The sequence below is a fragment of the Protopterus annectens genome, chromosome 10.part0 (genome assembly GCF_019279795.1).
Source record: "Protopterus annectens isolate FY-2018-M chromosome 10.part0, PAN1.0, whole genome shotgun sequence".
NCBI lineage: Eukaryota > Metazoa > Chordata > Ceratodontiformes > Protopteridae > Protopterus > Protopterus annectens.
The window spans coordinates 1,071,552,050-1,071,571,283 of NC_056744.1; the positions used below are offsets into that span (position 1 = coordinate 1,071,552,050).

Genomic DNA, 19,234 nt, shown 5'->3' on the forward strand with positions numbered 1-19,234 from the left:
AGAAGATTTCTGCTTAATTGATCTGCCATAGAGTTTAGAGAACCTGGCAGGAATTGTGCTAACAGGTGTAGTTTCATGGCAGAGGCTGTGTGCCAAAGGGTCATAGTCAAGAGGATAGGAGCGAGTCCCTCCCTGATTGTTGATATACAACATCACAGTGGTGTTGTCTGTTTTGACCTGGGGAGAGAATGGGCCTGAAAGCTGTAAATGCGTGCTGGACAAATAACATCTCTTTTTGGTTGATGTGCAGATGGATTTACTGTGGGCTCCATTGGCCCTGTATGCACCTGCCGCCCTGGTGTGCACCCCAGACATAGTCTGACGAGTCTGTGGTGAGGGTCAGGGTGGCGGGGGTTGGTGAAAAAGGTAGTCCCTTGTTGTGAAAGCATGCTGCTGCCAACCAAAGAAAATCTTTCCTGAGGCAAGGTATCATGGGTATAAGAGTTCCCAGGTCTTGACAGTGTTGACACCAAAGGTTTTTTAAGTACCACTGAAGTTTCCTCATATGCAGTCTGGCATATGGAATGAGTAGAATGCAAGGTGCCATGAACCCCAGAGCGTGTAGGATTTTCCTTGCAGATAACTGGGGTCTGGGTGGCTAGTTGAGAGAAGTAGGCTGTTAGGTAAGTTTGTTTTTCTGGTGTAAGGAATGCCATCTAGGATGCTGTATCCAGGCTTGCTCCCAGGAATATAATCCTTTGGGTGGGTACTTTTTGGATTTCTATTTGCTGCTGGTGTACCCTGGGTGGACAGTACGGACTTTACAAAGGCCAGGTGCTTGAGCAGCTTTTCCTGTCTGCCTGAATTAGGCAGTCGACTAAATATGGGTAAATCTGGAAATTCCTTTGTCTGCAAAAGGCAATGGCCGGAGCCAGACATTTTGTGAAAACTCTGGGAGCAGAAGATAAGCCAAAGGGAAGTGCAAAGAACTGTAAGTGCAGAGATCCTGCCCTGAAATGTAAGTAATTCCTACATGATTCCCTGACAGGAATGTGGAGGTAGGCCTCTCTTAGGTCTAGGGTGGAGAGCATGGGTAGCAGTTGCTGAAGGGTGAGCACTTTGAATTTTGGTAACACCAGGAAGGTGTTTAAAATGGATAGATCGAAGATGGGACACCAGGTGCCCTCTTTTCTGGGTACCAGAAAAAGTCTGGAGTAGACATCTTGGCCTTTCTGTTCTGCAGGAACGTGCTCTATAGCCCTCAGAGAGAGAAGGGAAAGGACTTGATTTTGCGACTCTGCCCACTGGTTTGGAGGCAGAACTGTGAACCTTTTTGGGGTTGGAAGTGTGTGGAAAAAAATATGTATCCCTGGGACAATATGTTGAGGACCCAGCGGTCGCTGGTAATGGTGGCCCATGTGCTTGTGTGAAAGAAGAGTTTTCCTCCTAGGTGTAAGTGAAGGAGGGCAGAGGGAGGGGGTGGTGGAGGAGAGTCATTGTGAGTTCTTACCATGAGGGGGTGGCTTAGAAATCCCTGTTTTTGAAGTGGAGGAATTCCACTGTTTTGATCTCTGCATTCCTTGTGGCTGCTGTCTGGGGGGGTCTGCTTCCGCGAGGTCTGGGCTGAACTGACCTGGTAGGAGGAGGAAAAGACCAATGTTTGGAGGGGCAATGCCTACTGAACCTGGGTGGCTGGACCTGTAAGAAATCCTTAACTGTCTGCATAGATTTAGCTTTTTCTTCCATCTTTTTTAAGACCTCCTCTGCTTTAGTGCCAAATAAGTTGTCTTTGTACAAGGGTGCATCCGACAATTTAGATTTAACATAGTCTGGCAAGGGCTGTTCCTTACGCCATGCATGCCTTCTAAGGACAGAACCAATGACTGCTGCCCTGCAAGAAGCTTCCGTCAAAACCAGAGTGTAAGGTGTGCTTAGTTACTTGACTGGCAGAATGCATTAACTCTTGTAACTCTTTAGATATTGCACAAGCAGGAAAGGAAGACATTTTTTGTTTGAGGAGTTCCATGGTATGTTGCTGAAATGTTAGCACATGGAAATGGCAATTTAGTGCTCTGATAGCAAGAGTAGCAGAGGTGTATACTTTTTTTTTACACCATCTGCCTAGTGCTTGGGAATCCCTATCTGAGGGGGTGGGATTCTTAGCAGAAGTTGCTTTAATACCTTTAGGTCTCCTTGAAAAATTACCTCAAGGTCAGCAGCAGGATATTTGAAAAGGAATTTGTGAGTCAGGGACTCTAATACCAATCAGGTTTTCTGGGTGCAGGAGGTAGGGTGTCAGGAGTCAAACTGGATTCTAAGAAAACATTGTCCACAATATCCAGGACTGGGGGAATAGCCATGAGTCTGTGCTGTGGAAGATCCAAAAATTCCGAGTTTCTTTTTAGACTAAGGATAGTCCTGACATTTCCACTGTAAATGCTCTCAATGTATGAAGGGTTTCCCCAAATGAAAAGTCCTCGGCTGGAGAGGGTGAGGGAATGGAGTCCTCTGCATCGGAATCCTCATAAGCAGAAAGGGGTTGCATGTGTTCATATTCAGATGCATCAGAGTCATCAGACTCCTGTTCAGACAAAACTACTGGGGACAGATCTCTCTTTTGGAAGGGGTAGCTTGGCTTCCCCTGATAAGCATGATAAGGTCTTCTGCCATTTTAAACATGTGAGATTGAGGCAAGGAAGAAGGTGCCTGAGAGTGGGTTGTCAGTTTCTTGGGTGAGGTTCATACCCTGGGCCTTACACTCTGTCATTTTCGAAAGAACGGTAGATGCGAAAGAAGTCTGTTTGTGTCAAAAATTGGTAGTGCAAAGTACTTCCTCGGAAGCCGGTGCCTGCTCAGTGGCTCCGGACCCATCCAAGAGAAAGACAAAGTACAGTTGTGTACACTTATCATAAATGTAGATGTTAGAGTGTATTCACTGTTGCAGTCATTACATTTGGGTAATCTGCTGGCAGGCTGCCCTCAGTCGGACTGAATTCCAAAGTCTTGGTTCCTGCGTCGGTTGTTGTCTTCTCTTCCACATGCATCAATATAAACTTCACCTTCATCTACAAGCAAATACACCACATAGATTGTAGAAGATAGAGAAGGAAAGATAAACTCCAGAATGACAGGGGGATGGTGGGAGGGTAACCTGGACTGCAACAGTGAATACACTCGAATATCTAAATTTATGGAAATTGTACACAACTGTACTATGTTCTTCGTGTTTCACCGTTGCAGTCATTACATTTGGGTAGAATCCCAAAGCTATGGTTGGGAGGCTGGAGCTAAACAGCATTAGGTGCGGCTATAAGGCCCTGCAGCACTGCAGTGGCAAAGCCTACCTTGGACTGAGAGTAGAGAGGCAAATGACAATGCTTTGTAAAGGTGTGAACAGAACTCCAAGCAGCAGCCTCTAGAATGTCTTTGGTTGGTACTCCTCTGAGAAAGGCTGCTGAAGTAGCTGCAGCTCTGGTGGAATGAGGCCTAATGCCCTTGGGCACAGGTTTACCATGGTGTAAGTAGCAGAAACGCATGCAGTGGCTTACCCACTGATATTGCCTGCTTTGAAATAGCCTTTCCTTGTGATCCTGCAGCATATGACACTAGTAATTGCTCAGTTTTTCTTAGAGCTTTAGTCCTGCTCAAGTTGAATCTTAGCTGTCTGTGTACATCTAAGGAATGCAGAATTCTCTCCCCCTTGTTCTGCGGATTTGGATAAAATGTTGGCAGGTGAATTGTTTGGTTAAAAGCCACACTGGAAACCACTTTCGGCAAACAGTAGGATTTGTTCTGAGAGACACCCTGTCTGGGTAAAATATGATAAAAGGCTCTACAGCCATAAGGGCCTGTAGCTCTGAAACTCTTCTTGCTGAAGTAATTGCTAGTAGCAGAGCTGTTTTCCATGACACAAACTTTATATCAGCGGTAGCAGCTGGTTCAAATGGTGGCAGGGTGAGCTTTTCAACACATAATTGTGGTCCCATGCAGGTAATGGTCATCTTCTAGGAGGCATTAAATTTTTGGCTCCTCTAAGATACTGCTTTAGTAAAGGATGAGAAAAGGTTGGTGGCTCTGTATTGTAATGAGCCGAAATGGCAGAGGCATGGATTTTGATTGATGAGAAAGATAGGCCTTTGTCAAGCATCTCAGTTCAGTATTGTAATATCTGAGGAATATTTGGTTTTACTGCATCAGTTGCTTGTGCTCGATTCCAAGCACAGAATCTCGTCCATTTGTCAGCATAAGATTTTCTAGCACTAGGCCTTCTGGCTTCCAAAATGACATCCATCACAGCTTTACTGAGAGTTGTTCTTTGTATAACTACATGATCAGCACAATGCTGCCAGGTTCAATGTCTGAGTTGGTTGTGCAGGATCTGATTGTTTTGCTGGGACAGTAGTTGAGGTCTTTGAGATAAGGTCCTCAAGGATTGGGTACCAGTACGGGCGGGGCCAGTCCGGGGCAATTAGTATCATCATTGGTTTCCCTTGTCTGACTTTTAGAAGGACATTGGGGAGAAGAGGCAGAGGAGGAAAGGCGTTAACTGATAGGTTTTTCCAACTGAAGGATAGGGCGTCCACTTTCCATGCTTGTCTGTGATAAGTCCTTGTGCAGAATATTTTCAATTGATAATTTTGAGGAGAGGCAAATAGATGTGTCTGGGCTCCCCCATTTCTCTGTTATCATGCTGAAGACTTGTGGATATAGTTTCCACTCGTGAGGATCCATAAGGTTTCTACTTAAATCGTCTGCCAGTGTATTTTGTTTTCCTGGCAGGAATTGAGCCTGAAGATGTATTTGGTAGGTCAAAGCTGTGTCCCACAGTGCCATGGCTTATCTGCAAAGGGGGTATGAGTGTGTGCCCCCTTGCTTGCTTATATACCACATGACTGTGGTGTTGTCAGTCTATCAATAGTTGTCCTGGATAAAGTAAGTCCTTGAAGGCTGTTAGGGCATTTTGAACAGCTCGCATCTCTTTCTGGTTGATATGCAGATGCATTTGTTTTGGGGTCCATATGCCCTGAATGCATCTTCCTGCCATGTGGGCCCCAGAGGCATAATCCGATGCGTCTGTTAAGGTTTGGCTGGCAGGGGGGAGAGTGAAGGCCCTTCCCATGTTTTGATGACATGCCTTCGCCCACCATAGAAACTCATGTTGCAGGCAGGGTATGAGAGGAATCATTGCTTCCAGACTGAGAATGTTGACTCCATAAACTTTTCAGGTACCATTGAAGTTTCCTCATATGCAGTCTTGCATTTGGAATCAGTAGGATGCAGGATGCCATGAAGCCCAGAGCCTGCAGAATTTGTCTTGCAGATAACTGGGTCTTTGTTGCCATCAGTTTGAAGTAAGTAGTCAGTTGCCTTTGCTTGTCTGGCATTGGTAAGCCATCTGGGCAGTTGTATTCAAGCTTGCACCCAGGAATGTTATCTTTCGAGAGGGTACCAGTTGTGATTTCTTTTCGTTTGTGTACCCTAGGCATGTTAGAAGCCTTTTCACAAATGCCAGGTGTCGAAGAATGCCCTTGTTCTCCGCTTGAATGACACAGTCGTCTAAGTAAGGATATATTTGTATACTTCTTTGTCTGCAAAATGCAATTACTGGTGCCAAACCCTTTCTAAAGACCCTGGGCGCAGTAGATAAGCCAAAGGGCAGTGCAGAGAATTGGTAATGCATTAAGCCAGCCTTGAATCTGAGGTATCTTCTGCACGATTGTCTTATTGGGACATGCAGGTATGCCGCTTTTAGGTCTAATGTCACCAGCCAAGCATTCTTGTCCAGCATGGGCAGAAGCTGCTGCAAAGTCAGCATTTTGAATTTTGGAATGTCTAGGTATGTGTTCAAAATCGATAAATCCAGTATTGGCCGCCAGGCCTTGTCCTTTCTGGGTACCAAAAACAGTCAAGTAAAAACCTTGTCCTCTTTCCTGTTCTGGTACTGGTTGAATGGCCCCCATATCCAGGAGGGACGTAACCTGTTTCTGTGCCTCTGCCCATTGATTTTTTTGGCAGATCTGGCCAGCCATTTGCCAATGGCAGAGTGTGGAAATGGAATCTGTATCCCTGTGATACTATGTTTAGTACCCATTTGTCCTGGGTAATTAACTGCCAATTTTGAGCAAAAAGTGCTAACTTTCCCCCATGGGTGCTGCCAAAAGATATGTGCTTGGAGTAGGCATCTTATTTCCTCCAGATTTGGAGGTAGAAGCGCCCCATTGCTTTGACCTGTATGAATCTTGCACCTGGTTATCTGGAACTCTTAGGGCGTCTGGATTTGCCCCTTTGAGCTCTGTCTGACACGGGAAAGGGCCAATTTTTTGTAGGCCAGTGTCTATTGAATCTAGGTGGCTGCACTTGTAAGAAATCTTTAACAGTTTGCATAGACTTAGCTTTGTCTTCCATTTTCTTTAAAACCTCTTCTGACTTAATACCAGTGAATCATGCTGTAAGGGTGCATCTAGCAATTTAGCTTTTACATGATCAGGCAAATTTTGTTCCTATAACTAGGCATGCCTCCTAATCACAGATCCAGTAACTGCGGCCCTGCAGGAGGCCTCAAGAATCAAAACCACATTGCAAAGTATGCTTTCCAACTTGTTCAGCTGCAAGCAATAATTCCTTATTTTCTGCACATTCCGAAATCAACATAATTTTGTTTCAGCAATCCCATAACATGTTGTTGGTACTTAAGCATATGCAATTGACAGTTTAAGGTACTGACTGCCAAGGTTGCAGATGTATAAACCTTTTTTCTCCATCTGTCCAGCGTCCTTGAATCTCTGTTGGAGGGGGTAGGGTTTTTTGCTGATGAGGCCTTAACTCCATTTGGACCCTGTGAAACAGTTTCAGGGTCAGCAGCAGGGTTTCTAAATAAAAAGTTATGAGAGTCAGGGACCCTGTAATACCTGTCAGGCTTACTGGGAGCCAGAGGTAGAGAGTCAGGGGTTAGGCTTGACTCCGAAAAGACAACATCCGCAATGTCTAACATGGGGAATGGCTAAAGGCCTGTGCTGAGGGAGGAGGAGGAGGAAATCCCTGAGCCTCCTTTTTGATTTGGAGAAGTCTCGACTCTCCCAGTGAAATGCTCCCTCAAAGTATGTAAGGTTTCTCCAAATGAATAATCCTCAGGAGGAGATGAAGATGGAATAGACTCCTCAGCATCAGAATCCTCATAGGGAGGTAAAGATCATTCCTGATCAGAAGAGGAATCAGAAGAAATAGAAACCTGATCTGAAGATTCATAGTCAGTGTCTTGCCTAGGCCTCTTATCTGGAGGGGATGGGTACCCCTGATCAAGGTAATAAGGTCTTCAGCCATTTTGATCATCTGCTTTTTAAGCATAGAGGCCTGTGCACATGACTCAGGTGTCTTTTTTAGTTTTAGAAGGTGTCTTTGCCTTTGGTTTTGCAGTTTTCGTCGGTTTGATATAAAAATGTTGAGGTCTGAATACACCCTCAGAAGCTGGTGCCTGCTCAGCGGCTCAGGACCCATCAGAGAGAGATGCATCCATCGGTCCAATACCTTGAGTATCTTGCGGCATGCCAGACTTCACATGGGTGTCGGTAGAGGCCTGTAACTTGAAGGTAGTGGGTATCAGGGGCTGCGAAAGCGCCTCACTGAGTACCAGCAAACTGGTGACTGGCTTAGAAGCTTCGTCTGTTTTGGATCTAAACTGCCTTTCTCTGTCCTTTTCTTTGCGTTTTTTATGTACTCCGGCAGTCGGATTGCTATCCGACAACATCTCTGGATAGTTAAATCTGTTTCCAAAATACTTACATGCAAAAATATACCGATGCTTAATAGTGCGTTGGTTAAATCTAGCACAAAACCGACAACCAGGCATGCTGTGATCAGGGCCTAGGCAAGGAATACAGTATAAATGGAAATCCTTATGAGGTATTTGCTTCCGACAATAAAATTATTAACTTTTTCTGACATTGGTAAAAAGCAAGAAAAAATTTTCCCCAATGGTGTACTTAGCTTTACTGAAGACTTTGGTTCTGAAAATCAAACGCGAATATTTCAGTAGTCGGCCGACCAGCACTTTGCGAAATGCTTCTGCTTTGGGCACCGCGTGGCAAGAAAGACTAAAGAAAATGTCGTCATCTGCACGTTTTATACCAGTGATGACCTGACGTCATGGAAGAGGAGACAGCAACAGACGCAGGACCCAAGACTTTAGAATTCAGGCCGACTGAGGGCAACCTGCCAGCAGATTACCCAAATGTAATGACTGCAACAGTGAAACACTAAGAACATCCAGTGCTGCCTTGGCCAGTTGGGAGTCAACAAGATTTTTGGTTAGTCTCTCCTGATTTTCAGGACGACTTTCTGAATAAGTGGGAAGGGAGGAAAGGCATGTAGAAACATTCCCTCCCAAGAAATGCTGAAAGTGTCTACTCTCCAAGCTAGAGGGGAGTAGGTCCTGGAGCAGAAGTTTTGCAGTTGTCTGATCTGTTGGGAGGCAAACATGTCTACTTGAGGAGTGCCCCACTGGTGGACAATGTCTAGGAAGACATTCCCGTTTAACATCCATTCGTGCTATGCAGAGGATGCCCACTTAGAAGGTCTGTTTATTTGTTGTCCTGCGAGGGAATGTAGGATGCCTGCAGGGACGAGTTGTGTCAAGAGGCTAGGTCCCAATACCAGTAAGGTTAGTCTGCACAGGTGGTATGCTTTCGTTCCTCCCTGCTTGTTGAGGTACCATATTACTGTGGTGTTGTCTGTTATTATTTGGAGAACACCTGGTAGTAGTAGAGGGCTGAAGGTTTTCAGTGCTGGGACAGCTGTCATTTCCCTCACATTGATGTGTTTGTTCCTTAAAGAAGGGTGCCACTTTGCTTGGACCCTGTAGGATGCCACTGAGGCTTCCCACACGGAGTCCGAAGCATCTGTATGCATAACCTGGGTTGGGAGGGGAGGATGCAGAGGAAGGCCCAGGTTGAGATGGATTTGCTGAATCCACCAAGTTACTTATGCCTTTAGGTAGGGCAGGAGAGTAATTTTTTTGTTCCAGAGGATGTTGGTGTTGAGAACAAACATTTTTCAGATATCACTATAGCTTTTGCATGTGCATTCTGGCTAGTGGAAAGCATGGGGATGGTGGCTGCCATTAGGCCCAGGGTCCTTAGGAATTGCCTTGCAGTTGTCATTTGGGTCTGCAGCAGGGCTTTGAAATGGGAGGAACAGGGAACTGACCTTGTCCTGGGGAAGGAAGGCTTTCATTATGTCCGTTTTGATTCTGCAATTCAGAAATATTTTGTCTTGTTCTGGTGTCAGGGATGATTTTGTGAGGTTGATGGTGAATCCCAGATTTTGTAGTAGGCACATGGTGAACTCTAGATGGATTAAAAGGGTTTATTTGCAGTATGCTAAGATCAGGATGTCGCGTAGACAAGAATAAATCTGAATCCCGTGTTCTGCAATACGCAATGGTCGGTGCCAGACATTTTGTGAACACCCTGGGGGCAGTGGACAAAGGGCAAGGCAGTAAATTGGAAATGAGAGGGTGGTCCAGAGAAACTTAAAAATGTTCTATAGGAGAATAGAATGGGTATGTGCAAGAAGGTTTCTTTCAGGTCCAGTGTGGCCATGAAAGCCGTGGTCAGAATGACAGGGAGTAAACTTGGAAAGGACATCCCGAAGGTGGGCACTTTTAAGAATAGGTTTAAGAAGGAAAGGTCTAGAATGGGTCTCCATTTCCATCATTTTTGGGGGCCAGGAAAAAAAGTCTAATAGAAGCTCTCTCCTTCCTGTCCTGGAGGAACAGGTTCTATGGTGCCCAAGTTCAGAAGGTCTGTCAGGACCAGTGGGAAGAGGTGTCTAACTTTTTTTTTTTTTTGGGGTGGGGGGGGGGGGCTTGAGGGTGGACTTTCTTTCCAGGAGAGAAGTAACCTTTTTGGATGATAGCCAAAACCTGTCTGTGTTGGTTTTCCAAAAGGGGAGATACTGGGAGAAGCTGGTGGAAAGGGGAAGGGGGGCAAGGCAGTCACACACTGCTGGGTTGGGGCCTCCTGTCTTGAAAAGGCCGTCTTAGAGACAGGCTGAGAGGCAGTAAGCCTGGTAGAGGTTTGCCTACTAGTTCCTCCTCTGTCTAGAAGAGGCAGGTGCAGCAGAGGGTGGGTTTTGCCTGACAAATGTGGCCTTGGCAGGGTAGCTCCTGTAATATTTGGTTATTGGGGACACCAGGAGATGCTTCGTGTCTTGCAATTACTTGTTCTTTTCCTACAGATTTTTAAACAGGTCCGCGGATTGTTTGCCAAACAGGAAATTAGGGTCCAGATGGGCTTCTAAAATCTTAAACTTGAAGTCTTCAGGTAAGTGTTGCAGACGAAGCCAAGAGTATCGCCTGAGAACAGATGCAAATGCTGCAGAGCATGCAGAGGCCTCTGCAGCATCATAGCTGAATCTAATGGAGTGTTTGGCTACTTGGGCACCCAGAGAAAGTTTGGAAGAGATGTCAGCTTTTGTGGGGCAGTCAGGAGTAGCCGCCAGTAGAGTAGTGGCTTGAGAGACCAGGTCCAAAGCATATTTGGTCATATGGGTTTGACAGTTGATGGCTCTGAAAGCCAATGTGGAAGAGGTGTAGACATATCCAAGTCTATCCACTGTTTTGCAGTCTTTGTCCATAGGTAAGAGAGAGGCAGACGGAATGAGTCTGGATTGTTTATCTGGTGAGATGACAACCACTGCAGGATCTGCAAAGGGGAGGATTAACTAAGAATTTTTAGTCATCAGACACCTTGCAGAAGCAGTGTGGTCTCTTAGGGGCAGGTGGCTGAGAAACTAGTATCTTTGATGCAGAGGCAAAGGCATCTAAGTAGGCAGGGATGACAGGTGGAATGGCGGAGGGGGATTCCACTTACAAAAGCTCAAAATACCTCGAGTGTCAAACATTTGTGAGGTGTCCCATTTAAAATAGTCTTTCATTTTGGTGACGGTTTCACCAAAAGTAATATCATTTGCGGGGGGGGGGGGTGTCTCCCCTCAATAGTCATCATCTGGCAAATAGTACTCTTGAGGGGAGGCAATTTGGGAAGTGTAAGAAATGGATTCTTCAGAAGAGGAACAACAAGTCTCTTGCTCGGTTTCCCTCTCTTGTGAGGTAAGTGGTGGAAGGGAAGAGGCAGAAGCAGGCCTAGGGCTAAGCAGAGGTAGGGTAGTTGGAGAAGAGGCTGAGGGCCTAAGTGCCAGAAAGGCCTGCATTAAGGTAGAGGTAAAAGAACTGCCAGTCTGGCAGGCCTTCTGCGGGTGTAGCCAGATGTTTACTTTTTTGTTTCTTTTTGACTGTGGTATACTTAGGAGCAGGCCTGGAGTTGGATGCCTGGCTAATGGGTAGCAATGTCTGGTGGATGGATCCCTGGCTGTGTCTGGCTTCCCCTCAACCTCAGTGATAGCTGGTGTCTGGGTTGGCTCCGGTGACGTGCTGGTTGTCAGCCTTGAAGCGGCTTCCTCAAAGGTTGCCATAGAAGTCGACTGGTCCGTCGGACGTCCCTCAACTTCTAAATCTGTAGCTGGTGGGGCATCCGATACCAGAGTAGCAGAGGAAGGCGGCCTAGGATATTTGGCCTTCTTTCACGAAGGTTCAGTTGAGGCCTCGAGACTGGATCCATCTTAAGAGTTAATTTTTTAAGCCACTGGTTTTATAGGTAGAGATTTAGAGTGGCCAGATGGCTGCAATGGGTCTTAGGAATGAAAGATTGGCAGATCGAGCAAGCATTGTGGTCGGGCTCCCGGCCTAAGCAAAGAACACAGACGTCAAGCATGTCTTTATGGGGTATCTGGCACCCGCACTGGCATTTACCCTTTTTTGCTGACATTGGCTAAAAATTGCTACAACAAACGAAGCTTTAGCAAGAAATTAAAGAAAAAAACACAATGGGGTACTTGGCTTTTAGAAGTCTTGCCATGAAGGAGCGAAGCACACGATGCGTCAGGTCTGCAGCTAAAAAGTCCTGAGGTCTATGCGTGCAGGCATCACATTTAAGGTCCCTGGTTTATGGCCCTACGTGTGACGTCCCACGCAACAGCAGCCAAGATGAAACTTTTGTATAGGAGCCGAATATGGGTCAACTTAGGTGGAAAATTCTACATCAAGAATACTGCAACATAGAACAGAAGGACATTTACTATTCCCTACTTAATTGAGCAAGGCAGATGTGGTGAATGGTCCTTGTTGTCAGGCCCAAGACTATACTGAGATATTTCTCTTTGTAATATCTAAAATTTCCAAGACGGCTGGCAGAATGACCTCATCTGGTCACCTGACTTTAGGTTCTTACACTATTCCCCTTCGAAGCATGAGACAGTTCTACTACATTTGTAACACAAGCCTCACAAACATATTGTGTAAATCAGTTTGAAAGTCAAAGGACATATTCTTTACAGAACTCTAGCTGGCTATGCTGGCACTTACCCATATCATCACAAAAGGCATTACCAGCTATGAAAACTATTTGCATTAACACAAGTAGTTTAGACAAGACAAAAGGTCAGAGTTATAAAGGAGTGATAAGAAAATAGCAAGATTTTACTTGAGGGGAAGAGGGTGATAAAACTGTAAAATTGAAATAATAAAGTTAAGTAGAAATTCAATAAGGATGGCTCTAAAGAAGTCATCCCCTGAAAATACAAGTGCGCTGGAGGATCGCATCTGTAACAGAAAACGAGATCTGAGGGACTGAGAGAAACACATATTATGGGAACAAGGAGATGTGCAGGTGCTGGTGTGAGCTTGCAGCTGAAAAATTGCCAGCTCAAATCCACCACGAGGGCAGACAATCCATTTGTCAATATGAACAGAGTGGTTAATACAAAGACCTGAAGTTATGATTTAAACAGCATCTACCACAGACTGCATTACTGTGCTACCTAAAATCTTTACATTCTCAACATTACAACATGCTGTGGCAGGAGAGAAGACAGTGGAAAATGGCTTGCCAAGAAGCAAAGTTGCATTTTCTGTGCAGAACACATTGGTCTAAAATCTTTTACAGAGCTGTAAGACTCTCAGATTCAGTCGGTTACAAAATCACATGGTTTAGACATGCACAAAAAAATCCACTGTTCATACACTTGCTGACAATGAAATAGCACTAAATTTAACTTCTTACTCAGAGCTCTGGCTAAACAAAAAAAAAAAAATTCAGCAAAACAGAATGGTACGACTTACCGGTCCTCTCCTCCAGTTTAGCATACTTCGGTGTGTTGCACATATTGCACTCTGACCTCCTGGCCCAGTTCACATTTCCACAACTTAAAGGAAAAGAAGAAAGTAGTAGCAGATCTTCAAAGGTCAAGTCATAAGACAACACATGCATTTTCAAAATGGGATCACAATTAAAAACACTGATAATCCACACACTGCTGGCAGGAAACGAAAATCAGCACGGATACAGAGTATTTTTAAATACTTTTCATCCTTTAATCCAAGAACATCAGAAAACAAATACCCCACATAAACCACCACTATTTATACAAAGTAATCCATCAATTAGGCAATCAATTATTCAAATCAATCAAATTGATATTATACTGAAATCTTAAAATGAAAAATCTTGAAAAAAAAATCGTATTGAAAAATTTTTTTTGCGCTAATGCATATAAAAATTAATACATACATATATTCCATAAAAGTGCGTCTTAGAATGAAATAAATTATATTAAATTAAATAGATTTCATCATTTGTTTTATAACCTCTGAATTTGCAAAAAATATTTTATATTACTTGTCTCATTAAGACCTGGAAACCAATCAGCACCCAAATGAATCTGCCATCTACTTTCTTTGCATTCAACTACAGTCTTGAAGTCTCCACAAAATACACCCGGAGAAACAATCTACCACAAAAAATAAAAACTTTTTATAGTTTGCACAACTGGCTGCATGTCGTGCTAGGGCATTATTAAAATCCTTATTCTTAACCAAAGTATGCTCGTATAACCTCCTGTTCAAACATTTAATGGTGTTGCCAATATAAAAACATAAAAAGGAGGAACATATAGCCGCATATACAACATGACGGGACTGGCAGTCGAAAGGACCTGATGCCCAAATGGTCTTCTTAATAAGTTTGATCTCAATAGAACTTGCACTAGCAACATATCTACACTGTTTACAATGGCCGTGCGGAAAAGTACCAAACGACCCGTTCTTCCCGTTAGAATTTGTACTTACTTTTTTCTCAAGAATACTTTTCACATTGACAACCCTCTTATATGTGAGCACAGGTTTAAGGCCCACAATTTTGGCTAAATCTGGATGTCCAAAAACCACCCTCCAATTCTCAGAAATGATGTGTTTAACTTAACATATTGTTGGAAATGGGTATAGGAAAAGCCAATCTAAAATTGTCACTATCGGTCACAGAACTAAATGGACAAGGACTTTTTCTATCAAGACACAAAATGGGACTTGCTGAATTTTTTTTTAAGTTCCCTAAAGTACAGTTGTGTACATTTAACATAAATGTAGATGTTAAGAGTGTATTCACTACTGTTGCAGTCATTACATTAGGGTAATCTGCTGGCAGGTTGCCCTCAGTCAGCCTGAATTCCAAAGTCTTGGGTCCTGCGTCGGTTGCTGTCTCCTCTTCCATGACGTCAGGGGTATAAAACATTCAGCCAACGCCATTTTCTTTAGTTTTTCTTGCCCCCAAAAAGGTAGCAAATATATATATATATATATATACACATACATACATACATACACACACACACACACACACACACAATATAAACGTTACCTTCTTCTACAAGCAAATACACCACATAGGTTGTAGAAGATAGAGAAGGAAAGATGAACTCCAGTATGACAGGGGGGATGGTGGTAGGGTAACCTGGACTGCAACAGTGAATACACTCGAACATCTACATTTATGGTAAGTGTACACAACTGTACTATGTTCTTCGTGTTTCACTGTTGCAGTCATTACATTTGGGTAGAATCCCAAAGCTATGGTTGGGGGGCTGGAGCTAAACAGCATCAGGAGCGGCTATAAGGCCCTGTAGAACTACAGTGGCAAAGCCTGGTCTGGATTTAGAGTAAGGAGGCAAATGATAATGCTTTGTAAAGGTGTGAACAGAACTCCAAGTAGCAGCCTCTAGAATGTCTTCGGTTGGTACTCCCCTTAGAAAGGCTGCTGAAGTAGTTGCAGCTCTGATGGAATAAGACCTAATGCCCTTGGGCACAGGTTTACCATGGGATAAGTAGCAGAAACGGATGCAGTGGCTTATCCACTTTGAAATTGTCTGCGTTGAAATAGCCTTGTCCTCTGATCCTGCACCATATGTCACTAGTAATTGCTCAGTTTTTCTTTGAGCTTTAGTCCTGCTCAAGTAGAATTTTAGCGGTCTGTGTACGTCCAAGGAATGCAGAATTCTCTCCCCCTTGTTCTGTGGATTTGGATAAAAGGTTGGCAGATGAATTGTTTGGTTAAGAGCCACACTGGAAACCACCTTAGGCATAAAAGTAGGATTTGTCCTCAGAGATACTCTGGGTAAAATATGATGAAAGGCTCTATAGCCATGCTATAGCCTGCAGCTCTGAAACTCTTCTTGCTGAAGTAATAGCTATTAGCAGAGCTGTTTTCCATAATAAGAACTTTATATCAGCGGTAAGCAGCTGGTTCAAATGGAGGCAGGGTGAGCTTTTCCAACAGATAATTGAGGTCCCATGCAAGCAATGATGATCTTCTAGGAGGCCTTAAAATTTTGGCTCCTTCAAGATACTGCTTTAGTAAAAGATGAGAAAAGACTGGTGGCTCTGTATTGTACTGAGCCGAAATGGCAGATGCATGGATTTTAATTGATAAGATAGGCCTTTGTCAAGCATCTCAGTTAAGTATTGCAATATCAGAGGAATATTTGATTCTGCTGTATCAGTTCCTTGTGCTAGATTCCAAGCACAGAATTCTCTTCCATTTGTCAGCATAAGATTTTCTAGTACTAGGCCTTCTAGCTTCCAAAATGACATCCATCATAGCTTTACTGAGAGGTGTTTGTATGACTACATGATCAGCCATGCTGCCAGGTTCAGAGTGTGTAGGTGATTGTGCAGCATCGGATTGTTTTGCTGGGACAGTAGTTGTGGTCTTTGAAGCAAGGTCCAAGCTGGGTATTGACAAATTCTTTAGGACTGGGTACCAGTATTGGCGGGGCCAGTCCGGGGCAATTAGTATCATCTTTGGTTTCTCGTCTGACTTTCAGGAGAACCTTGGAAAGAAGAGTCAGAGGAGGAAAGGCGTAAACTGATAGGTTTTTCCAACTGAAGGATAGGGCGTCCACTTTCCACACTTGTCTGTGATAAGTCCTTGTACAGAATCTTTTCAGTTGATAATTTTGAGGAGAGGCAAATAGATCTATGTCTGGGCTTCCCCCATTTCCCTGTTATCATGCTGAAGACATGTGGCTTTAGTTTCCACTTGTGAGGGTCCATAAGTTTCTGCTTAAATTGTCAGCCAGAATGTTTTGTTTTCCTGGCGGGAATTGAGCTTGAAGATTTATTTGGCAAGTCAAAGCTGTGTTCCACAGTGCCATGGCTAATGTGCAGAGGGGGTACGAGTGTGTGCCCCCTTGCTTGTTTATATACCACATGACTGTGGTGTTGTCAGTCTTTATCAGTAGTTGTCCTGGATGAAGCAAGTGCTTGAAGGCTGTTAGGGTATTTTGAACAGCTAGCATTTCTTTCTGGTTGATATGCAGATGCATTTGTTTTGGTGACCATATGCCCTGAATGCATCTTCCTGCCATGTGGGCCCCCCAGGCATAATATGATGCATCTGTTATGGTTGGCTGGCAGGGGGTAGAGTGAATGGCCATCCCATGTTTTGGTGACATGGCTTTGCCCACAATAGAAACTCCTGTTGCAGGCAGGGAATGAGAGGAATCATTGTTTCCAGACTGTGAGAATGTTGACTCCATAAACTTTTCAGGTACCATTGAAGTTTCCGCATATGCACTCTTGCATATGGAATCAGTAGGATTCAGGATGCCATGAAGCCCAGAGCCTGCAGAATTTGTCTTGCAGAAGACTGGGTTTTGTTGCCATCAGGCTGAAGTAAGTAGTCAGTTGCCTTTGCTTGTCTGGCGTGAGGTAAGCCATCTGGGCAGTTGTATTCAAGCTTGCACCCAGGAATGTTATCTTTTGAGAGGGTACCAGTTGTGATTTCTGTTCATTTATTGTGTACCCTAGGCATGATAGAAGCCCTTTCACAAGCGCCAGGTGTTGAAGAAGAATGTCCTTGTAATCTGTTTGAATGAGACGGTTGTCCAAGTTAGGATATAATTATATTCCTCATTGTCTGCAGAATGCAATTACTGGTGCCAGGCACTTTGTAAAGACCCTAGGCACAGTACATAAGCCAAAGGGCAGAGCAGAGAATTGGTAATGCATTAATCCAGCCTTGAATCTGAGGCATCTTCAGCACGACTGTCTTATTGGGACATGCAGGTATGCCTCTTTTAGGTCTAAAGTCACCAGCCAAGCATTCTTGCCCAGCATGGGCAGAAGCTGGTGCAAAGTCAGCATTTTGAATTTTGGAATGCCCAGGTATGTGTTCAAAATCGATAAATCCAGTATTGGTCGTCAGGCCTTGTCCTTTCTGGGTACCAAGAACAGTCAAATAAAAATCTTGTCCTTTTTCCTGTTCTGGTACTGTCTGAATGGCCCCCATTATCCATGAGGGACGTAACCTGTTTCTGTGTCTCTGCCCATTGAATTTTTGGCAGATCTGGCCAACCATTTGCCATCGGCAGAGTGTGGAAATGGAATCTGTATACCTGTGATACGATAGACACGGAACAGGATACGCCAACTCCTAAAGAATGGATTTGCACCAAATGCTCAATAAAAGTTGTTTATTTAACTTCAAGTTAAAAAATGTTGCACTACCAATACTGTGAAACACTACAGAGCAGAAACACTACAGAGTGTTTTTCGTTCTAAAAATGCTAGAACTTCATCAGACAACAACCAACGTTGGTATAAGCTTATTTAAAAGGCTGATACGTAAAAAATTAATTAATTGCCATCAATTAAGTCAGCAATTAAGCACAGCAATTAAAACTTCTTAGTTACAGTCTAAAATGAAAGTTCCAATATTCTATTTATAAACATATAAAAGTGGGTTTTAAATAAAATTTAATAAAGTTATGCATTCTAAAAAAATAGAAGTTATGTTCTTACCATAACGTTCCATGTTAGTTGTCTTCTTCTCGCCTTCTTCTTGCTGGATGGGTTCGGAGCCGACCTCGGCTCCGACTCGGCCACTCTAAAAGCTCGAGAGTTGGTTCCACCGGCTCGAGGCTCCCCTTATATCCCACAATGCTAGGCGTGAGTTACCTCAGATCTCGTTTGTAAGCTAGACCCAGCTTATACTAGTAACAGAATAACTATAAACAAAGTCCACCTCTATAAACCAGGGAGAAGAGAAGGGTGACCTGCATCCTGATCCAGGAAAATATGCACAGTAGCATATACCTAAAGTAAGAGGTGGTAGAAAGAGAGGTCACAATCAACACTCCTCTAGGTCTGTCCAGGCCAGGGGAAGGAGGGTGGGGAAGAAGAAGGCGAGAAGAAGACAACTAACATGGAACGTTATGGTAAGAACATAACTTCTATATGTTAAGTTGTCTATCTCGCCTTCATTCTTGCTGGATGGGACCGTCCCTAGCACCTTGTCCCGGTGGCCTAACGGAACAGACTCTTGAGAACAGTGGAACCAAAGTTAGCTCTATGCCTAGAAGCTAAATCCAACTTATAATGAGAAATGAAAGTGTGAGGAGTAGCCCAAGTAGCCGCTGCACAAATGGTGTCAATAGGCAGTCTGTCTTGGAAGGCTATAGAAGTAGCCAAAGCTCTGGTGGAATGGGCTTTAGGTTTGTTAGGCAGCTTTTGGTGTCTAATTTCATAAACAAGGGAAATCAGAGATGTTAGCCATCTAGATAATGATACCTTTGAAACTGAAAGTCCCTTTCTGCCTTCTGCATAGGAGACAAACAGCTGGTCAGATTTTCTGAATTGTTTGGTTCTATCCAAATAGTACCTTAACTGACGATGAACATCTAGCCAATGCAATTTTTGTTCAGATCTATTGGAATATTCTGGAAAAAACACAGGGAGGTCAATGCTTTGATTTAGGTTAGACGCCGAGGCTATCTTAGGCAAAAAGGACGGGTTGGTTCGTAAAGATACCCTGTCCTTATGGAACAACAGATAAGGAGGTCGACAGCTGAGTGCATGAAGTTCTGAAACTCTTCTAGCTGAAGTAATAGCTACCAGAAAGCAAGTCTT

The 19,234-nt window shown here is 43.9% G+C and overlaps 1 protein-coding gene across 1 annotated transcript in view; it reads right to left on the reverse strand.

Annotated features, from left to right (window-relative positions):
- ZRANB2 (zinc finger RANBP2-type containing 2) overlaps positions 1-19,234 on the reverse strand; it is a gene marked incomplete in the record, with an annotated part of 1,076,861 nt that overhangs the window by 630,209 nt on the left and 427,418 nt on the right. Inside the window, 1 exon segment of the mRNA XM_044085816.1 lies at positions 13,115-13,197. Within this exon segment, the coding sequence (XP_043941751.1) occupies positions 13,115-13,197 (83 nt within the window).